This window comes from Mesoplodon mirus, assembly GCF_964341445.2.
Source record: "Mesoplodon mirus genome assembly, chromosome: 11".
In the NCBI taxonomy this organism is placed as follows: Eukaryota; Metazoa; Chordata; class Mammalia; order Artiodactyla; family Ziphiidae; genus Mesoplodon; species Mesoplodon mirus.
In genome coordinates this window covers 40674179-40693054 of record NC_138987.1, presented here as the reverse complement: position 1 = coordinate 40693054, position 18876 = coordinate 40674179, and the positions used below count along the sequence as shown (strand labels likewise).

Sequence of the window (18876 nt, the reverse complement as noted above, 5' to 3'; positions counted from 1 at the left end):
GCAGGCTGCCTGGCCCTAGGGCCAGCTCCTCCCCACGCCAAGAAAAGGAGGTGCTGACAGTCCCCCGTCGTGAGTGAACCCCACCTCAGGGATACGCTGAGCCTCCCCCTTACCTGACAAACAAGAACAACCCAGAGTAGCCAGCGCTCAGCCCAGGCCAGGCATCTCCCAGACCCCCACTGGCACGCGTGCATCTCTGTTTAAAAGCCCTGTAGTCAGGGCTTCCCTGGTGGCGCAGAGGTTGAGAGTCTGCCTGCCGATGCAGGGGACGCGGGTTCGTGCCCCGGTCCGGGAAGATCCCACATGCCGCTGAGCGGCTGCGCCCGTGAGCCATGGCCGCTGAGCCTGCGCGTCCGGAGCCTGTGCTCCACAACGGGAGAGGCCGCAGCAGTGAGAGGCCCGCATACCGCAAAAAAAATAAAAAATAAAAAAATAAAAGCCCTGTAGTCAGGGAGAACTAGTATTTCACATACATCCCCTCCACGTGCCACTACAGCAACCAACAAGCCACAGACAGACAGCCTGACGGCGCTGTCCTGCTTGCTATGTTTATGCTTATTTTCGAAAATAAGCCACCAGCCTCGAGGTATGACTTGCAGTCTGAGGGCAGGGGGAACCTTCCAGAAATTGCCCATCTCCAGGCGTATGTGCTCCAGGCTGGCGGGATGGCCATGGGAGCAGATTTCTATGTGTCTGGCAGCTGGCCCTTCCTGGAAACTGGCAAGGCAGCAAGGCCGGCCCTGCTCCCAAGTGGACGGGGACCCTCAGCTACAGCTAAGGGATGCGGCGGTTTAGGGACAGGAGGTAACTCGGCCTGGGGTACTCGTTTCTCTGGCTGCTGTAACGAATTATCTCTAATTTGGGGCTTCCAAACCACCAGTGTATTCCCTCACAGTCCTAGAGGTCAGAAGTCCAAGATCAGTTTCACTGGGTTAATGCCAAGGTGTCAGGAGGGCTGATTCCTTCTGGAGGTTCTAGGGAAGGCCTCCTGGCCTTTTCCACTTTCTAGGGGAGCCCACATTCCTTAGCACATGGCCCCCTCCCACATCTTCAAAGCCAGCAGCGTGGCATCCCGTTTCCATCCTCATGTTGCCACCATCACCTGCAGTCAAATCTCTCTCTGCCTCCCTCTTATAAGGACACTTATGAGACCACCAGACAGCCCAGGGTCATCCCTCCCGCCACACCCCTAATTTAATCACATCTGCAAAGTCCCTTTCACCATATAAGGAGGTAACGGTCACAGGTTCTGAGGCTAGGACGTGGACATCTTTGGGGGCCATGATTCAGCACAGCACACCTGGGTTCCCCAGGAAAGAGAGCCCAGGGCCAAGCTCACTGCTGCTGCTTTTGGGGGGACCATAACCCCAGACTAGCAAGAGTGAGGGGAGAGGGAAGGGAGGCAGGTGCGCCCTTGAGCCGCCCGTAGCTTCGGAAAAACACCCAGCCGACGCCCAGCACACAGCCAACTTCCTGTGGAAGCACGGCTCTCAGAACTGCCCGTCGGGGAAGAAAGGGAGAGGCGTGCATTCCCACTCCCTCCGGTCCTCAGTCCTGCTTTGCCCCACAAGATGTTAACGTCTGCACTCCCAGCCCTTCCAGCTGGCACACTCCATGCCCCAGACGTGGTCATTCATCTGAACCCAGAATCCGGGGCAGTAGGGGCTGCCAGAGCCTCTGCAGGTCCCGTCAGGCTGGTCCCGGATGCAGAGATGCTGTGGTCCCTCTGTGTGGGTGGATAAAGGACATGCAGCTGCCCAGCCCTCACCTGGTAGAGGCCAAAAATGCCTGTAGTCTCCTGAGGCAAAGTGGCAAAGCAGAGGTGGGTTGGGGCCGAGGGAGTGAGTCCAGGAGGAACACGAAGCGGACCTGGATCCCGTAGAGCAGGGAGGTCACTGGTTCATCCTACAGCCCCGGGGCCCAGCACAGCTCCCGACCCTCAACCGGGGCTCAGCGAATGAGGCATCAAACAGACAGACTCATTCAAGACCGGACACTTCACTGGTTCAGAGCGTAACCTTGGGGTGGGGGAGTTACTTCTCTCGGAGCCCCCATATGGAAGTGAGGGTGACATCAGGCCCCCTGGGTCTTGTTTCAAGGAGATGACGCTCACGCGCTCTCAAGCTCTGCTTACATGTTGAAAAAGGAAAAATCAGAGCGGGGCACGTGATGGTTAATTTTATGTGTCAGCTTGGCCTGGACGGGATGCCAAGGCAGCTGATTAAACATTCTTTCTGGGCATGTCTGTGAGGGTGTCTCGGGAAGAGATTAGCATTTGTATTGGTGGCCTGAGTAAAGCAGAGGGCCCTCGCCAGCATGGGTGGGTGGCATGCAATCCAGTAAGGGCCTGAATAGGACAAAAAGTTGGAGGAAGGCTGGACTCGCCCTCTCTTTGCCTGGGACATCCAAGTCCTGTCCTGGGCTCTCAGGCCCTCGGACCAGCTTTCCTGGTCCCCAGTTTGCAGAGGGCAGATCATGGGACTTCTCAGCCTCCATAATCACGTGAGCCAATCCTTATAAATCTCTATAGATAGATACAGAGAGAGACAGAAGAGATATATATATAGAGAGAGATAGACAGACAGATGGAGAGAGAGATAGAGAGGTAGAGAGATAGGGCCATCTCCTGTGGATTCTGTTTCTCTGGAGAACCCTGACAAAAACAGGGCATCCCTTTCTACTACTTAAATATTGCCCGTGGATAACATTTTAGTGGCTGAAGTGCAGGGTTACTTTTCCTCACCGACAATCTTCTGTTCAGAATTACCAAGTGGGTATTCAGGAAAAAAAGAAATCTTAATAAACTAGGCAATTTAAGATGCTCAGAATCAACATTACAGGGTGGGCCTGAAAACAGACATTTTCTATTTCAATTTTTTAAAAGCAACAACTTGCAAAGGTTTTGTTTATCCTGAAGGAGCCCTCGTGAAAAGGCAGTCGTGCCCTCATCGGGCCCAACCGCAGTGGTTAAGGTGGAGAAACTTTTGAAAAAGCCCTTTTCATAGGATATGAGTGTGGCACTGCCCTAAACTGCGTCTGCACAGCCCAGGTCCACTGGCCTCTGGGCTCGCAGGTGAGACGATGCTGTCAGAGCCCTTGCCGGCTCAGGGATTACCTCTGACGCCCTGCTGTGGTTTAGATCAGAGCAATCAAACTGCAACCCACGCTCGGACACGGGTTAACGCTACAAATGAAGCCTCACCGCTAAGCCAGGCTCGAGAGACCAGTGGGGAGAGACGTGCAGCCGCCACGGCCCCGAAGGAGCCCAGAGCCAGCGGCCCGGGCTGGCCTTGCTTCCCTGACTTTCCGGAACCAGGCGGCCATCCTCTGGCCTCGCCGGTCCCCACACATCCAGACGCTGCAGAACCCGACCGCTGCCCAATGCAGGGCCACCAGCATCCAATGAGGATCCACAGGTGTGGCCAGAGGGGGCACACGTGCCTGCTTTTCAGAGTTTCCTCTGAACGCCGCCCCTCTCGCTCCAGAAAGGGTTTGAACGCCTTGAACCCGTCTGCAAGGCATCATGAGCGTTCACTGCAGCTGCTCATTCCAAGTCTTAAGAAAAGGGTCCCTGCATAACTGGGTCCAGCACATGACGGGGAGAGGGCCGTCTGAGAGGCCCCATGGGGCTGGGCCCCTGGGAGATGCTCCAGGCCGTCCAGCCTCATCCTTCACATCCCCCCACCAAACACAGCAGTAAGGCCCCTTGACCGGCCCCCAGCTTTGCTCCTTTGGCCCACAAGAGCCTGAACCCCAAGATCTGACCTCACAAGAACATCCCAGCCAGGACACTCATCCTCACCTTGACCAGCTCCTTGAATCTGGGGTCGTCCCTGGAGGTGGGGTCGATCACCGTGCGCTCTTGGTTCTCCTCTGCAGGGACAAAGGACAAAGGACAGGCGGGTTAGCGTCAGTGGGGGTGGCCGGCTTCCCTTGCACAGATGGGGGAATTGAGAGCAGAGACCCCGTGGTCCTCTCACTGAGCAGCCCTGCAGCCAGTCACACGGCCCAGGCAGAACTGCCTCCCAGGGTGCAACGGAGCATCCACCCCCATCTTTCAGGAGGGAGGGGGGGTGCACACAGGCCTGAATCGGATCTGTGGAAAAGCCACTATTAATAAACCCGGGGAAGACCTGTCGTTCACTGAGAAAGCTCACCACTACATAAGGTGATACGGACAAAAATATTAGAAAGAGCAGGGGGAAAAAAGGATGTTTCACAGCAAAGTGTGTTTATCCATATTCTGTTTCTGTTTATCTGTTTGTTTTTCCCTCCATGTCTGGCCTTGATCCATGGACCACAGGCACCAGTGAGCTTCTACAGAGGGAGTGACGCAGTGGTAATAAGTGGGAGGCAGAGGGGAAAGACCCACAGACACCAGACACGTCGCAGAACAAAACTGAGCAGGGGTGTTAAAAGGACAGAACAGAGGGCTTCCCTGGTGGCACAGTGGTTGAGAGTCCGCCTGCCGATGCAGGAGACGCGGGTTCATGCCCCGGTCCAGGAAGATCCCACATGCCGCGGAGCGGCTGGGCCCGTGAGGCATGGCCGCTGAGCCTGTGCGTCCAGAGCCTGTGCTCCGCAACGGGAGAAGCCACAACAGTGAGAGGCCCGCGTAGCGCAAAAAAAAAGGACAGAAAAGAAGCACAACCTCTGGCCCCTAGGACGTGCAGGCAAAGATGACCAGGGTTCCGGGGCCCACACAGGCTCCCAAGGCTGGGACCCTGTCCACGTTGGTGGGAATGAAATGGCTTTGAGTGACAGAGGCTTCACAACAGCGAAAATTCTTTTTTTTTTTAAGTTTATTTGTTGTGACTGTTTATAAGATATTTCTATATATATATATCTTTTAATTTATTTTATTTATTTATTTTTGGCTGCGTTGGGTCTTCATTGCTGTGCGTGGGCTTTCTCTAGTTGCAGCGAGAGGGGGCTACTCTTCACTGTGGTGCACGGGCTTCTCATTGTTGTGGCTTCTCTTGTTGCGGAGCATGGGCTCTAGGCGCACAGGCTTCAGTAGTTATAGCACGTGGGCTCAGTAGTTGTGGTGCACGGGCTTAGTTGCTCCGCGGCATATGGGATCTTCCCAGACCAGGGACCAAGCCCGTGTCCCCTGCGTTGGCAGGTGGATTCTTAACCACTGTGCCACCAGGGAAGCCCAACAGCAAAATTTAAAACCTGACAAAGTGGAAAAGCTATTTTTGGAGTTGCGCTGACCTGATGCTTGAGAGAGACGCTGCGGGTAGCCTGCAGGGGACCCCACTGGAGTTCCTTGTGATATCCCTGCTAAGGCCCTCAGCAGCTTCCTGCCACTCCTGGGATCAAGGCCACATCCTCCACGTGGCCCGCGAGGCCCTCTGCAGCCTCCTTCCCAGCTCTCCCCAGCAACCTCTGATCCAGCCCTTCCAGCCTTGACCGGCCCGTCAGCAAGCCTCTCACGACCGCTGGCCACAGGGCCTTGGACATGCTGTTCCCTGTCCAACACCCTCTCCTCCCACTTCACATCCCCTTCACCCGTCACTCTCAGCTCCAGGTACTGACCAGGGTGGTTCTTATCAAGGTCACAAGAGCTTCAGGGACCAGCAAAACCTTACAGAGCAAACGGAAGAATGCCAACTCCCAGCCCAAGAGCAGCTATTTAGAAAAACGGTAAGACAGGCGGCTTAGGGTCCAGGGAAAAGCAGGTTCAAGGCATACTGACAAAACAATAGCTTGCCACACGTTTACAGTAAATCTATTTTCTAGCACTCCTGTTGGTCTAAAGCAGGGTTCTCAGTCAGAAGCAATCAAGTCCCCCGAACCCCCATCCCAGGGGACTCACTGTAATGTCTGGAGACGTTTTTGGTTGTCCCAGCCGGGGGTGGTGGTGGGGAAGGGGAGTGTGCCAGGGGAATCTAGTGGGTGGAGACCAGGGATGCTGATCAACACCTTGACCGACTCTAAAGAATTATCCGGGGCTTCCCTGGTGGCGCAGTGGTTGAGAGTCCACCTGCCGATGCAGAGGACACGGGTTCGTGCCCCAGTCCGGGAAGATCCCACATGCCGCGGAGCGGCTGGGCCTGTGAGCCATGGCCACTGAGCCTGCGCGTCCGGAGCCTGTGCTCCGCAACGGGAGAGGCCACAACAGTGAGAGGCCCGCATACCGCGAAAAAAAAAAAAAGAATTATCCGGTGACAAATGCCCATAGCACGGGGTGGGTTGGGGAGAAACCCTGTTCTGAATCACGGTAATTTCCAGACAGTTTATCCCCAGTTTCTCCTGGGAGAGGGTCACTTGCCTGGGCAGCAGCTGCAGCCAGACTGAAGACAAAACACAACAGCGTCAGTGAAGGGTCACGCTCTTCTTAGAGCAGAGGGGAAGCCGCAGGGGACCCCGGCGGCACCTCTGAGCCCGTCCAGCACTTGGCTGCAGGTCGGCCGCCTGGACGTACGTTTGCATATCTTCCCCATCAGCTCCTGCTGGCCTGGCCTTGTCGTGGGAACTACAACAGAGGCATCTACCGGGACTTCCCTTTGAACCAGGCAGGGTTTGGAAAGAAGCGGAATGTTCCGAGACTGCCTTCCAGATACATCGGATCCCAAAACACGCTTTAAGGCTAGTGTGTCCAGGCCGTCACTTCATCAGTGCCAGCTGGGATGCGGCACCTCCTGAGGAGGTGAGTGCAGGGCCAGTATCACTTGGCAGGTCCCACCTAGCAGGCCCCTGGCGTGGAGGCCACTCCGGCTTGTGCAGAGATGGGGGGTATGTTAATCGTGTTTCTTATTTTCTGTATTTTCTAATGTTTTGACATCTTGGGGCCTTGGGTACCTAGAGGGACTCCCCTCTCAGAGCTAGCTGATTCCCAAAACAACAAACGTATCCCCTGTGAGTGCCTTCCACGTGCAAACAACCAGCCCAGAGCCCACACCCCCCAGACATCTCTCTAACTGAGCTCACACAGGGCTCTTACACGCCCAGCCAACAGCCCCTGCCCTAATCACCTGGGACCAGGTTCAGACAACTCGGGGCAGCCCCTGTGTCCCAGAGGCCCCTGAAATTACCCAGACCAGCCCATCCAAGCCTGCTTATTAACCCTGCCTCACTCACTCCTCCCTGTGAAAACCACAATAAAGGCTTCTGCCCGTGCTTTCCCGTCACTCCTTCTGCCTCCTGCCCGATGCCGCTGCCCTCCCCCATCACCTTGGGAACCGTGAGTTTAACAAACCACCTTTTCCGTGGCAGTTGGCTCCTGATCCGTTGGCCTCATCATACTTAAATCACAATAAAATTGACATTTACAATCAGAAAGGCAGTAACCTACAAGGGAAGGCTTGCTTTTTTCCTACAGACTTTTCTAAACATGACCTTGAGCTGAGAGCCCCATGTGACGTCTGAGTCTGACCAAAAGGCCATGAATGCGCCTCTTCAGCCCCTCCCAGACCAACCGCAAGCTGGGAAGCTCAACCTGCCCACGACAAGTCGCTGGAGAAACCGATAATACCGAGCAGGGTGTCTTCAGGGTGGATCTCCACCGAGGCAGGGGACATCGGCAAGTTGATGGCATTTTTCCCTTCTTCCTGCAAGTCACTCACTGTCAGGCAGAAAGAGAAAGGAAAAAGCCAGTTAGTATAAATGGAATATTGTGGCCTCACATGTTGGCAGTGGAAACAGAGAGAAATCAACTCCTGTTTTTTAAGCATTTAACAAACATTCCTAAATGGCTGGTTGCCCAGAAAGAGTCCAGGGAAAAATGCTCCGAACCAAGAATACATTCTGCAGTTCTTCACCCACGCCGGAGAGTTCCCGATTCTCACCAAGCCCGGCCAGGCTGTTTTCACCACTCTTTGCAATGCATGACTATATCATGGAAGCTTCTGGATGCTTCCAGATCCACCCAAGGCTGCTGAGATGGACGAACCTTGGATCACAGCGATGGGGCCTGAAAAGGGCAGGCTCCCCCCCACCTCCTGGACAGCAATGTCCTCGGCCATGGACTCCAGGTGTGAAGACCCTCCCAGCATGCAGCAGGCGAGGCAGTGCCGCTGTCCGTGGCCACGTTCACGGGACAGAATCCGGCTGGTCTGACGCTAGGTAATGCCCTGGGTTGGGAGCAGTGAAACACACAGCAGAATCTAACAAACCGGATCTGGAGACTTGGAGTTGGGAGCACAGGGCCGTGTCTAGAGGGGGCTGGGGAGGAGGGCGCCCTGAACAGTCGCAGGGACCGCAGGGCTGGCTACGCGATGAGAGGGGCGGCGTGGATGCCACGGTGCAGAAAGGATCCCTCGCCCCCCGCGCTAGACACCTTCCAGGAAAGCATCTCGACTTACACTGGCCAGGGGGACACCCCGGGACACCGGGGGCTAATGGCGCATTTCTTCCACCAGCCATAACTGCATCGGACTCCAGGCTCCAGCGCCCATCCAGTGGGTGCAGGGGGCGCTGGGCACCTTTCCAGCCCTGGCTGAGAACTGCTGGGTGACAGTCCCCGACCACACGCCACAAAACCAGCCTCTTCCTCGGTGAGCTCCAGTGACAAGTGCCCAGACTTCCTTCTCCTCTTTTTTTTTTTTTTTTTTAATAGTAATTGAATTACAAAGTTGTGTTAGTTTCAAGGCCTTCTCCTCTGTAATGAAACCTCCTCAGAGGTGGAAACCTACTTCCTCTTTCAATACTGCAGTCACCTCGAACCTTGAATATCTCCAATTCTGGGACCTGAGGGGACAGGGGACAGAGTAGTAAGGGGACAGGATGTGATGGCCTTGGGACAGGCAGGCCAGGGTGACCCAACCCCAGGCATGCCTGGCAACCTCTCTGCCTGTTTTCTCAAAACGTCGGGTCCCCTGGAAGGACTTAATGAAACGATGAACATCAGGTTCTGAGGCCGGAGCTGGGCACACGGTGGGCTCCCTGGACTCAGCCATAGACCCAGCTTTGGGGACAAGCCACCCTCTGTCCCTCACAAGGAACACGGCAGTGGGGCCCAGGACGTTGGGTTCTAACATCAGGAAGGCCCTGATACAAGACTGTGAAAAAATGGGCTCTCTTGCACACTCACACCCTACAGCAGCAATGACTTAACACGATTCACAGCCAAAAGGTGGAAACGGCCCAAGCGTCCACTGACAGATGAACAGATAAACTAATATGGTCCATACACACAATGGAATGTTATTCACCCATAAAAAGGAAGGGAATTCTGACACATACGACCACATGGATGAATCCTGAGGCCAGTATACTAAGTGAAATAAGCCAGACACAAAACGGCAAACCCTGTATGATTCCACTTACAGGAGGTCCTTACAGTCAAATTCACAGTGACAGAAAGTAGAATGGTGGGTGCCAGGGGCTGAAAATAGGGGGATATTATGGGGAGCCCGTGTTTAACGGGGACAGAGCTTCAGTTTGGGAAGATGAAAAAGTTCTGGAGATGGAGGGTGGTGATGGCTACACAACAACGTGAATGAACTTAATGCCACTGAACAGTACACTGAAAAAGGGTTAAAAAGGGGCTTCCCTGGTGGCGCAGTGGTTGAGAGTCCGCCTGCCGATGCAGGGGACGCGGGTTCGTGCCCCGGTCCGGGGGGATCCCACATGCCGCGGAGCAGCTGGGCCCGTGAGCCATGGCCGCTGAGTCTGCGCGTCCGGAGCCTGTGCTCCGCAACGGGTGAGGCCACAGCAGTGACAGGCCCGCGTACCGGAAAAAAAAAAAAAAAAAAAAAAAAAGGGTTAAAATGGTACATTTTATGTTATGTATATTTTATCCCAATTTAAAAGAAGAGGGAAGAAAAAATGGACCTCTCCCAACAATACTCCAGTCTGGAGGCCAGCCCTGCACCTGGCGACAGTCACCGTGTCCCTGCCGCCCCAGATCCCAGGAGCAGACCCCATGCACAGCCATCTTTTTTTTTTTTTTTTTTTTTTTTTTGCGGTACGTGGGCCTCTCACTGTTGTGGCCTCTCCCGTTGTGGAGCACAGGCTCCGGACACGCAGGCTCAGCGGCCATGGCTCACGGGCCCAGCCGCTCCATGGCATGTGGGATCCTCCCGGACCGGGGCACGAACCCGTGTCCCCTGCATCGGCAGGCGGACTCTCAACCACTGCGCCACCAGGGAAGCCTACAGCCATCTTTTGATCCCCAAATCCTAAGCTTAACTCTGTGTGAGAAGCGGACACGTGTTAAATACCTTCACAAGCAAATGACTTGGAGACGCGCCCCACCTGGCCCCGCGCCCCATTCCAAAGATCCCCTCCGGTCACTCAGTCCCGCTGAGAAAACAGACCAAATTTCAGCAATTATTTTTACTACATAACAACTTACAAAGAGTCTCCTAACCAGCAAAGAGCTTTCCAAGGCAGAAAAGGGAAGGAGGAAAAGGGGATTTTTCACAAAAGTTCTCGCATATTCTAGAGGCACGTACGTGAACTGTGCGAGGGGGTGTGTGCGGCAGCCGTGGGCTCCTCCCTCTGGTTTCCTGGGCCAGCGTCACAGGAGGACAGAAAGGCCAGGGAGGTCCCTTCCGGTCAAGGCTGCCTGCCATGGTTATGTTCACGGCCGAGGAAGAACAAAAGACCCTGGTTTCATATGAGTGGAGGGTGGCACAGGTGGGCTTCAGGGCACAGGTGAGCCACGCAGGTGCGTCCTTACCGTGAGCCCGTAGCTCCTCCCAGGAGCCCCAGAGCTGCCACGCGGGTCATCCGCTGGCCTGGACACGGGCCGTGGGCCAGAACAACTGGTGGCAGATGGGGGCATGGGGTGCAGAGATGAAGAGATGCTTCCAGGAGCCCTGCTGCCTGGTCTCAAAAACAGGGAGCGGGGAGGAGAACAGGAACGACATTTTCAAAGCAGAGAAACTGGGTCACATAAAAATGGAGAAATTTCCACACCGCCCTTGCAACATCAAAGATAACACTAAACAGGGCCTAGGATCTCTCGGCTTTAATAGATGAGAAATGTTCTCACAGACCCACCCAGACGGCATATTCCACAGGCCTGTTAAGCACAAAGCCCGAGGAAAACAAGGAGGGTCTGTGGCCACGAGCCCAGGGTTCAGATCTCTCTGTGCCACATGCTGGCATGTGGCCTCCAGCAAGTCCCTTCACCTCGCTCAGCCTCAGTTTCACCGTCTGGAACGCGGGGGTGGCAGCGGTACCTACCTCACAGGGGCTTCTGAGGAATAAGTGAAGTTCATCCCAGGGAAAACCAGGGAAGGCTTCCTAGAGGAAGCAGGAATCCCGGAAAAAGGGATTTTGGGACTCCATGCAAAGCCTGTGGGTGACTGATCAGAGCTGGGATTCCGGAAGCCCTCTGTGGCCACAGAGGGGTGGGGTTCAGTGAGGCCTCTTTGGAGCTCTGCTATTGCTCACGGCTTGGGTTCCCTGAGGGACACGGCCCCTTCTTCTTCAGTTGAAATCTGATTTTGGTCTTCTGAGGGTCAGTCCAGGGCCTGGAAGGACGGGCTCCCCTTGGACCACAGCTTCTCCCCGAGGACCCCACTCTGCCAGGTCAGTGGCTTTTCCCTAATCCCAGGAATGTCTTGGTTTTGAAAGTACTCGTCCATTTGCCAGAAAGTCAGACACTTCAATGACTGGAAATGCCGACTATCTTGCGTCACGGAGAAAGATCCAGGGGCACCTGGTGTGCACGGTGGGTGTGGGCGTTCAAAGAACCTGGGGCTCGATGTGCCGGGGCTGAGGATTCATCATGGTCCTAAGTGTCTGCCCTTGTCCACCCTACACCCTACAGCCAACGTGTTCCCAAGGCACCCAGGTTCACCTTCCCGCGGTGACACTCTGGGCCGTGGGCCACACGGGGACATGGGGGTGGGGAAGTGCCGGGAGGGAGAGAGGCTGGAGGAGACCCAGGGAGAGCGTGTAACAGCTCCAGTGCCCCTCTGGGGACAGCCACACCTCGCTCAGCCCCGGGGCGCAGAGTGGGCTACGCAGACCGCGGTCACCAGATCTCAGGAGCTTTCCAAAAATGCTGGAAATTTTGGGTTTTGTGTAGAATCCCCCAATTTATAAATGTGAGCAAGTAATTCAAATTCTGCGGGCCAGCCAGGGGTCACCGGTTTACAACCCCCGGTCGCAGTAAAAGTCTAACCCACGTCCCTGCCTGTCAGTGGGAGAGGGCCACTAGCGTTTCCTGAGCACCTACTATGTGCCCAGCACCTTCTCTGTCGTCTGTTCATCTAATCTCCTAACAAATATGTGAGGGAGTAGCTGGTCCCGGCTGGGTCAATGCTGGGCCAGCGTCTATCAGATGTGAAGGCATCTGAAATACACCAACCATGAGTCCTAGAGTCAGGACTGAACCCAGTTCAACCTGGTCTTCACTTGCTATGCTCAGCTGAGTCCTACCCACCTTCAAGCCTCAGCTTGCTGGCCGCCTCTTCCAGGAAGCCATCCTGGGTGCTCCCCTCCCATCCCAGGCTCCCCTCTGCCCAGCTCACATCATGCAGCCAGCCCTGTCACCACCTCTTTCCTGGACTGTCGGCCCACACCAGTGCTAACTGAGCTCCTGCACATAGTAGGTCTTTATATCTGAGGGGCAGCACAATGAAGGGCTTAGAAACTGGGAGCCAGTCTGCTGGTTTCAGATCCCAGCTCAGCCACTGACAAGCTGGGTGATCCTGGGCAAGCTACGTATTTTCTCTGCGCCTCAGCTTCCATCTGTGAAATGGGGCCTGATACAGTCCAAACACACAGAACAATGTCTGGCGTGCGGGACTCGCTCAGTAAGCGTCAGCTTCCAGCTTCTGCTGAACAGAAGGAGATGCATGTGTTTCCAAAGCCCGTTCTCTTTCCATCACTCCACCCAGAGACCGGGCAAGGTTTAAAAAACACACCACCTCTCCTGATTGGAACGACAAGCGCATAAAAAGGAAGAAAGAGAATCAAAAGCTAAAACCTCAAACGTCTCACAAACAGCCTGCCATTTATACCCCAGGCCGAGCGCAAAGGTTCCATCCTTGATTTTTTTAAAAAATCTTTTTCTTTGTATGGGTTTCGCTTATTTATTCATATTTAATTTATTTATGCCCAGGCTTGAAAGAACCTCAAAAAAAGCCCTCAAAAAAAGGCTTTTAGACAGTTTTTTTTTTCTTTTTTCATTATTAGGAAAACACAACTCTGAAAGCAGCCTGCTTTAAAAGAGCAAGGCTACCCGCAAGGGAAAGCACAGATCAGAAAACACAAAGTCTTCTCTCTCCATGAGGGGTGCCAGGGCAGGAGGGGGGAATCACCACGCACCCCCTGCAAAGACGGGGTGCGGAAAGCTCCCTGGGGCTCACCTGAGGGGGGGCTCAGCGAGGATTAAAAAGACCCCATGGTGGGTGAGCCACGGCCCTTGGAGGCTGAAGCAGTGACAACACCAGAGAAAACCCCAATAAAAACAGCCGCGCTGTCCCCACCCGGCTCCACAGCTAAAAGAAGAACTTGGCAATGGCAGGAAAGCTGCCTCAATTTTGGACACTTAACCAGCCCTTTTCGAGACGTACCCACTTCCAGCTACAACTGATCCTACTCAAAGAAATGGAGTGGTCCTCAGAGTTGCCAGGAAAAATAAAGGAGGATAAAGGAAGGAGTGTCCCCACGTGAGTTCACGGCCCCCAGACCCCTGCCCCCTACCACCACCCCGCCCTGGGCTGGGGAGGGGGAGTTGCGATCAACTCCACGTGTGCAAGAAGGACCTGACAAAATCTCTGCTAAATGAGGCTTTCCAGGCTTCCCCGGGGAAGGGAGAGCTTTCTATGAATCTCCACCACCCATCTGCACTCAGAGGGATTGCATCTTTGCAGAAGTTACAATTTATCAGAATAACTAAATTCATCAGCCATGAAGGTCTTCTTAGCAGAGCAGTTCTTCTAAAAATAAACCAAATTGTACTTCATGTAAAGATCTCACAGCTCAGTGGAGTGAAAACAGGGCCCAAATAAGATCTGAACAAGAACAATGATATCCACAGACGGGACGGCCGTGGGGTGATGCTGCAGGACAACCCTTCCTGACATCCAAAGACAAGGTGATCAAATGACCTACCAATCACAATTCAAACGTATCATCCTTGTAAAGGCCTTGAGATGGGAGGCCCGGCCCTTCCCAGGAGGTCAAGACTCCAGGCTCCGTCTCCCAGATTCCTGGGATTGCAGTGGATGGATGACCGCATCCTGCCTAGGGTAAAAGGCAGGGAAGGCTACCCGCCTTGGAGACAGCAGCTGCCCTGCCTGACTGGGATGTGGGTAAAGAGTGAAATTATTTTCAATGATCCATGTAGTAAAACAGACATGAAAGAGCCTCTTAACCTTTAAAGTGGCAGATCTGGTATGCTTTTACTGAGGAAGAGATTCTGGCCTTGCCATGGGGATGCCAGCCCATAGCAACGAGCTCAGTATATTTATGTACGTTTAACTCACTGTAATTTCTCGGCGGAAGATGAGATTCTGAACTGCTCTGACAAGACCATGGGAACAAGAAAGCACCGTGACTGTGAGGGTCACTCAGCCTGAACATCTGATTTATGGTGTTTGCTCTGCTGGGCCACAAGATTCCATGCCATTTCTTGAGATGAAATAAGTTGAGAGGCTAAAATAAATATGTGAGCATTTCAATAAGGCAAAATGCAAAGGAGGTCAACAGGCGTTACTGACCCCACATCATGAGCTGACAGCTAAAGATCTGTCCTGTTCAGGCAGCAGCAAGCCTCGGATTTTACAGCATGCCGATCTAATGAACACTGGTTAAAGGCTAACAGAGCCGGCCCTGGTGCTGGGGGAGTCTGGCACAGGGTGCAGACATATGGAAGGAGGTGTCCTGGCCACTTCCACCCAACAGCCTGGCCTGGCCCCTGGCACAGAGAAGGCTCTTGAGAAGCAAAAGTACAATTAATTAAGTGCAATACATGTGATGGTGTTGACTTTTTTTTAATTTTTGGCTGTGCCACACGGCATACAGCATCTTAGTTCCCCTACCAGGGATTGAACCTGTGCCCCTTACAGTGGAAGTGCAGAGTCTTAACCACTGGACCACCAGAGAAGTCCCAGTGTTGACGTTTAAAAAGCAGGTTTCAAATAATACAGCCAGATATTTATGTAAAATACAGAATCAGAAAACTCAAAACTGGGAGTTCCGGGACAGTCCAGTGATTACAACTCTGAGCTTCCACTGCAGGGGACACAGGTTCGATCCCTGGTCGGGGAACTAAGATCCTGTAATGCCTTGCGGCACAGCCAAAAAACAAATAAATAAATACTTTTTTCAAAAAAGAAAACTTAGAACTATGTATTTTTATGTGTACACAACTAAATTCAAAGGAAAAGGAATGAAAGGATGTGCCCCAACATGACAAGAGTAGCATCACCTCTGGGGGGGACGAGTGACGGAAGGAAAGGAGGCGATTGGGAAGGCTTTGTCATGACTGTGTTCATATGTTACTTGTGAAAATTAAAATAAAGTTAAAAGAATAGACAACAAATAGATGCTCTACAGCAGGGACCCAAGGGAGGTAACAACCCAGTTCTACAGGGAAGGAGACCAGAGTGGGCAGCAGGTGAGGCTGCCTGTAGAGCTGAGCCTGTCCTGAGGCACTCAGCCCCTGGGTAGGTTTCTAAAGGCAGAGACGCAGGATTCAGAGCCCAGGCCTGGTGGTCCCTATCTGCCTTAGGTGAAGCCTTGGCCTGGAAGCCTCAGACCCTGGGCTTCCTTGAGGGAGGGTCTGCAGGGAGAGAGACCATGTGTCAGCTGCAGAGATCCCAGAGGAAGTCACAGAGGGCCACACGGCCACGCCCGAAGCAGTGAGTTTGCGGCGTGGAGTCACTGATCTCCCCCAGGCAACTCCATCCTCACCTCCAAGTTCAGGAAAACCGCTGCTTCTGAATGCAAGGGGCATCCACACAGCTCAGAACCTAGGAATTGCCTCTCCTCAGGATCATTTTAGCCCATCCGTGCTTTTACTGAGCAGGTCAATCCATAGCATCTGTCTCAGGTGACGCTGAGGCAGTGCAGTGCCGCCTGGGTGTGCCTGGGGAAGTTGTGTGAGGGGAGCTGAGGGCCCCGCGTCCCCGGGGAACCCAGCACAGAAGTCCTGTAGGGTAGGAAAGGACCAGCTCTGGGACAGCACCCATGAGTGACCCCGTCACCATGGGGACCTCCCTTTCATTTCCCCTCCCATCACCAGCGGGAACCAGCCTGGGAGCCTTGGCTAACCATTCACCCTCCTGAACACTCAGCCCAGACTCCAAACGTCAAAGCGCTTAGGCTCCCGGGGGCTAACGGGTGGATTCCTACCCAGCAGGTCTGGGGAGGGTCCAAGACTCAGCATCGTTAACCAGCCCAAGGTGATGTTGCTGGTGCTGGTCCACAGACCACACCTGAGTAGCGAGAACTTAGCGGACATTCCCACACCCCTCTGCTCCTGAAACCCAAGCTGCTAAGCGACTCTGTGCTCCTTTTAGAGATCGACACGGGGGCCACGTTTCAACAAGTCCCAACCTGGCCAGCACCCGCCACGGCTCCGGTATTCAAGAAAGAAGGACTGGGCGCCCACCTCACACGCTGTCATGCTAAGCTCCCACGACAGGTGAGGTCTTCCCTAAACGACCGAGTCACACCCAAGCCGGCCCAGCTGGTCAGGGATGGCTCCAACCCACTTGAGGCCTGTGGTACCCCAAAACTACATAATCTCTCAGCTTTCGGTGAGATGAAAGGAAAGTACAGACCATTTCCTGCCTGTGGGGAGAATCCAGAAGTTCATCCTTTCTCCGTGAATCCTTGTTGTCACTCGTGAGTGAAATGCAGAGCTGCCCTCTCGGCAGCAAAAATAAATGCGTTCACCAGCCACCCTGGCTTCTCCCAAGACCCTCTAGTTTAAAGGGCTGGTTCCCATGGCCCAGCAGAATGGGTTCAACAGCAGAAATGGCTCTGGGAGGCAGGGGAGGCTTGGGCTTTTCCCGGCAGCACTGCCAGCCTCAGGGGACACAGTGACAACCTAAAGGAAAAGAGAAGCTGGGAGAGGGAACCACACATCACAGCCCCGACCACGCAAAATGACTCATGCAAAATGATAACTTGATTCTAGGACCAACATGTACGCAAGTGCAAAGAGGAAAAAGGCAGGGACCAAGATGCTAGACCTAGGACCAGCCTCTGCAGATTTTGCATCTCGTGTCCTGTCCTTAGGGCAACCAGGGGATCTCTCAACAGGACAGCCAGTCGGCCTCCCGCAGACTCTGCCGTGGCCTCTTCCCACCCCGAGCCAGCCTCTCCCCTTCTGTAGGAGACCAACTGGACTCTGCTGTCCCTCCTCCCCAGCATCCATATGCCCTTCCTCTGGTCAAACAGGACTCAATATCCCAGACCTCAGCCAGTGGGCACACTGCACTCTCCAGAATACAGTCAGGGATGGGCTTGGCCCAATTAGAGCCAACAGAACAAGGAGAGTTTCCTAGGAATGCAGAATGACAGGCACACTTTCCCTCTGGCCTTGACCCAGAAAGGATGCAGGTGGAAGCTGCCCCATCATCTTACCAGCACACAAAACCTGGAAATGAAGGCACTGGGTCCACAGAGCTAAGAGGACAGAGTTTAGCCAAGCCAGCTGTCTGCTGGATCAAGCCTTACCTGAGGCTGGCAACCTCTGGACCTTTCTATCAAGTGAACCAATGAATGCCATTTTGTTCTTAATCCACTTTGAGTTGGGTTTTCTGTCATTTGCAGACTGAGTGTCTGGCTGTCACTCCCTGGTATAGAGCACCCCAGAGCTCCTACCGGCTCCAGGGGAAAACCCAAACCCCTCAAAGTCGTACCTGAAGACTCTTGACGAAGAAACCCCACCTCTCATTGACCCAGATGCAGCTCCCACGCTTCTGCATCACCTTTCAATGAGGCCATTCCTTTGCTCCCACTATCCCCACCACCTGAAATGCCCTTTTCGTTATATCTAGCCAATTCCACCCATTCCCCAAGATTCTTCATTAAAGCGTTCTCTGTAACCCCACCCCCTGGGCAGCATTAGGGCCGTTCCTCTGCGTTCCCATAGCTCCCTGTGCACGTGAGAGCTACAAACCCTTATCCCCCGACAGGAAGTGGTGGGGTGTGCCCTCCGCCCCGCCCCCGCCGAGTGGCCAAATGCTGATCAAAACCCAGCACGTGACAAGCATCCGACAAACATTCATAGAATGAATAAATGACTGTAACTGCATTTACGTAGGCAAAATGGAGCCGAAGAGAGAATTTAGGTAAGAGACACAAAGTCAGAAGCACTAGGAACAGGCCGTTCTTGCCAAACATTCCACCTCCAGCCACTCGGGTGGAAAAAGAGCATTTCCATTAAGGCTTACATTAGCCTGGCAGTCGTGGGTCACCAAGAACCCAATTACTGCAATGGGGCCGTGTGGAGGGCGAGGCCTCGAGAGGAAGAATTCTGCTCTGCAATTAGGGACTTACTGGGACAGGCTGCCTCTGGGGCAACATTCCCAAACCTCGCCCACTGGAGCCAGTTCCTGCCGGCCAAGGGCGGGGTGGGGGTCGGGCACCAGGAAGGAAGCGATCCCCCTGGTTCCCGGACACTGGGTCTTCCGAATACCAAAGGCTGCTTAGGTCTAAGTATAGAAAAGGCTGGGGCTCAGAAGCCAACATCAAACAGATGATTCCCTCCGACCAGAAGCAGTCCTTTTCCTCCCCTTTGCCTTGCATGATCAGAAAAATGTGAGAACCACAGAAAAACGAATTGTCTGTGGGAAGGAGAATAGGAAGAAAGACTTCTAGGTGATCCTTCAATGTCAGGTTTACCAAATAAACCACCCGGCGAGCAGAAACCAGGACACCGGAGGGGCCCTGGGCTTCTTGCTCAAAAAAGAATGACTGATCCTTTAGGGACGAGTGATTATTTGGTGGGCT

General features: G+C 53.9%; 1 protein-coding gene across 1 annotated transcript in view; it reads right to left on the bottom strand.

Annotated features, from left to right (window-relative positions):
- PARVB (parvin beta) overlaps positions 1 to 18876 on the bottom strand; it is a 116336-nt gene that overhangs the window by 50207 nt on the left and 47253 nt on the right. Inside the window, exons 2-3 of the mRNA XM_082634693.1 lie at positions 7481 to 7570; positions 3803 to 3873 (exon numbers count right to left, since the gene is read on the bottom strand). Of these exons, the coding sequence (XP_082490819.1) occupies positions 3803 to 3873; positions 7481 to 7570 (161 nt within the window). The remainder of the gene's footprint in view (positions 1 to 3802; positions 3874 to 7480; positions 7571 to 18876) is intronic.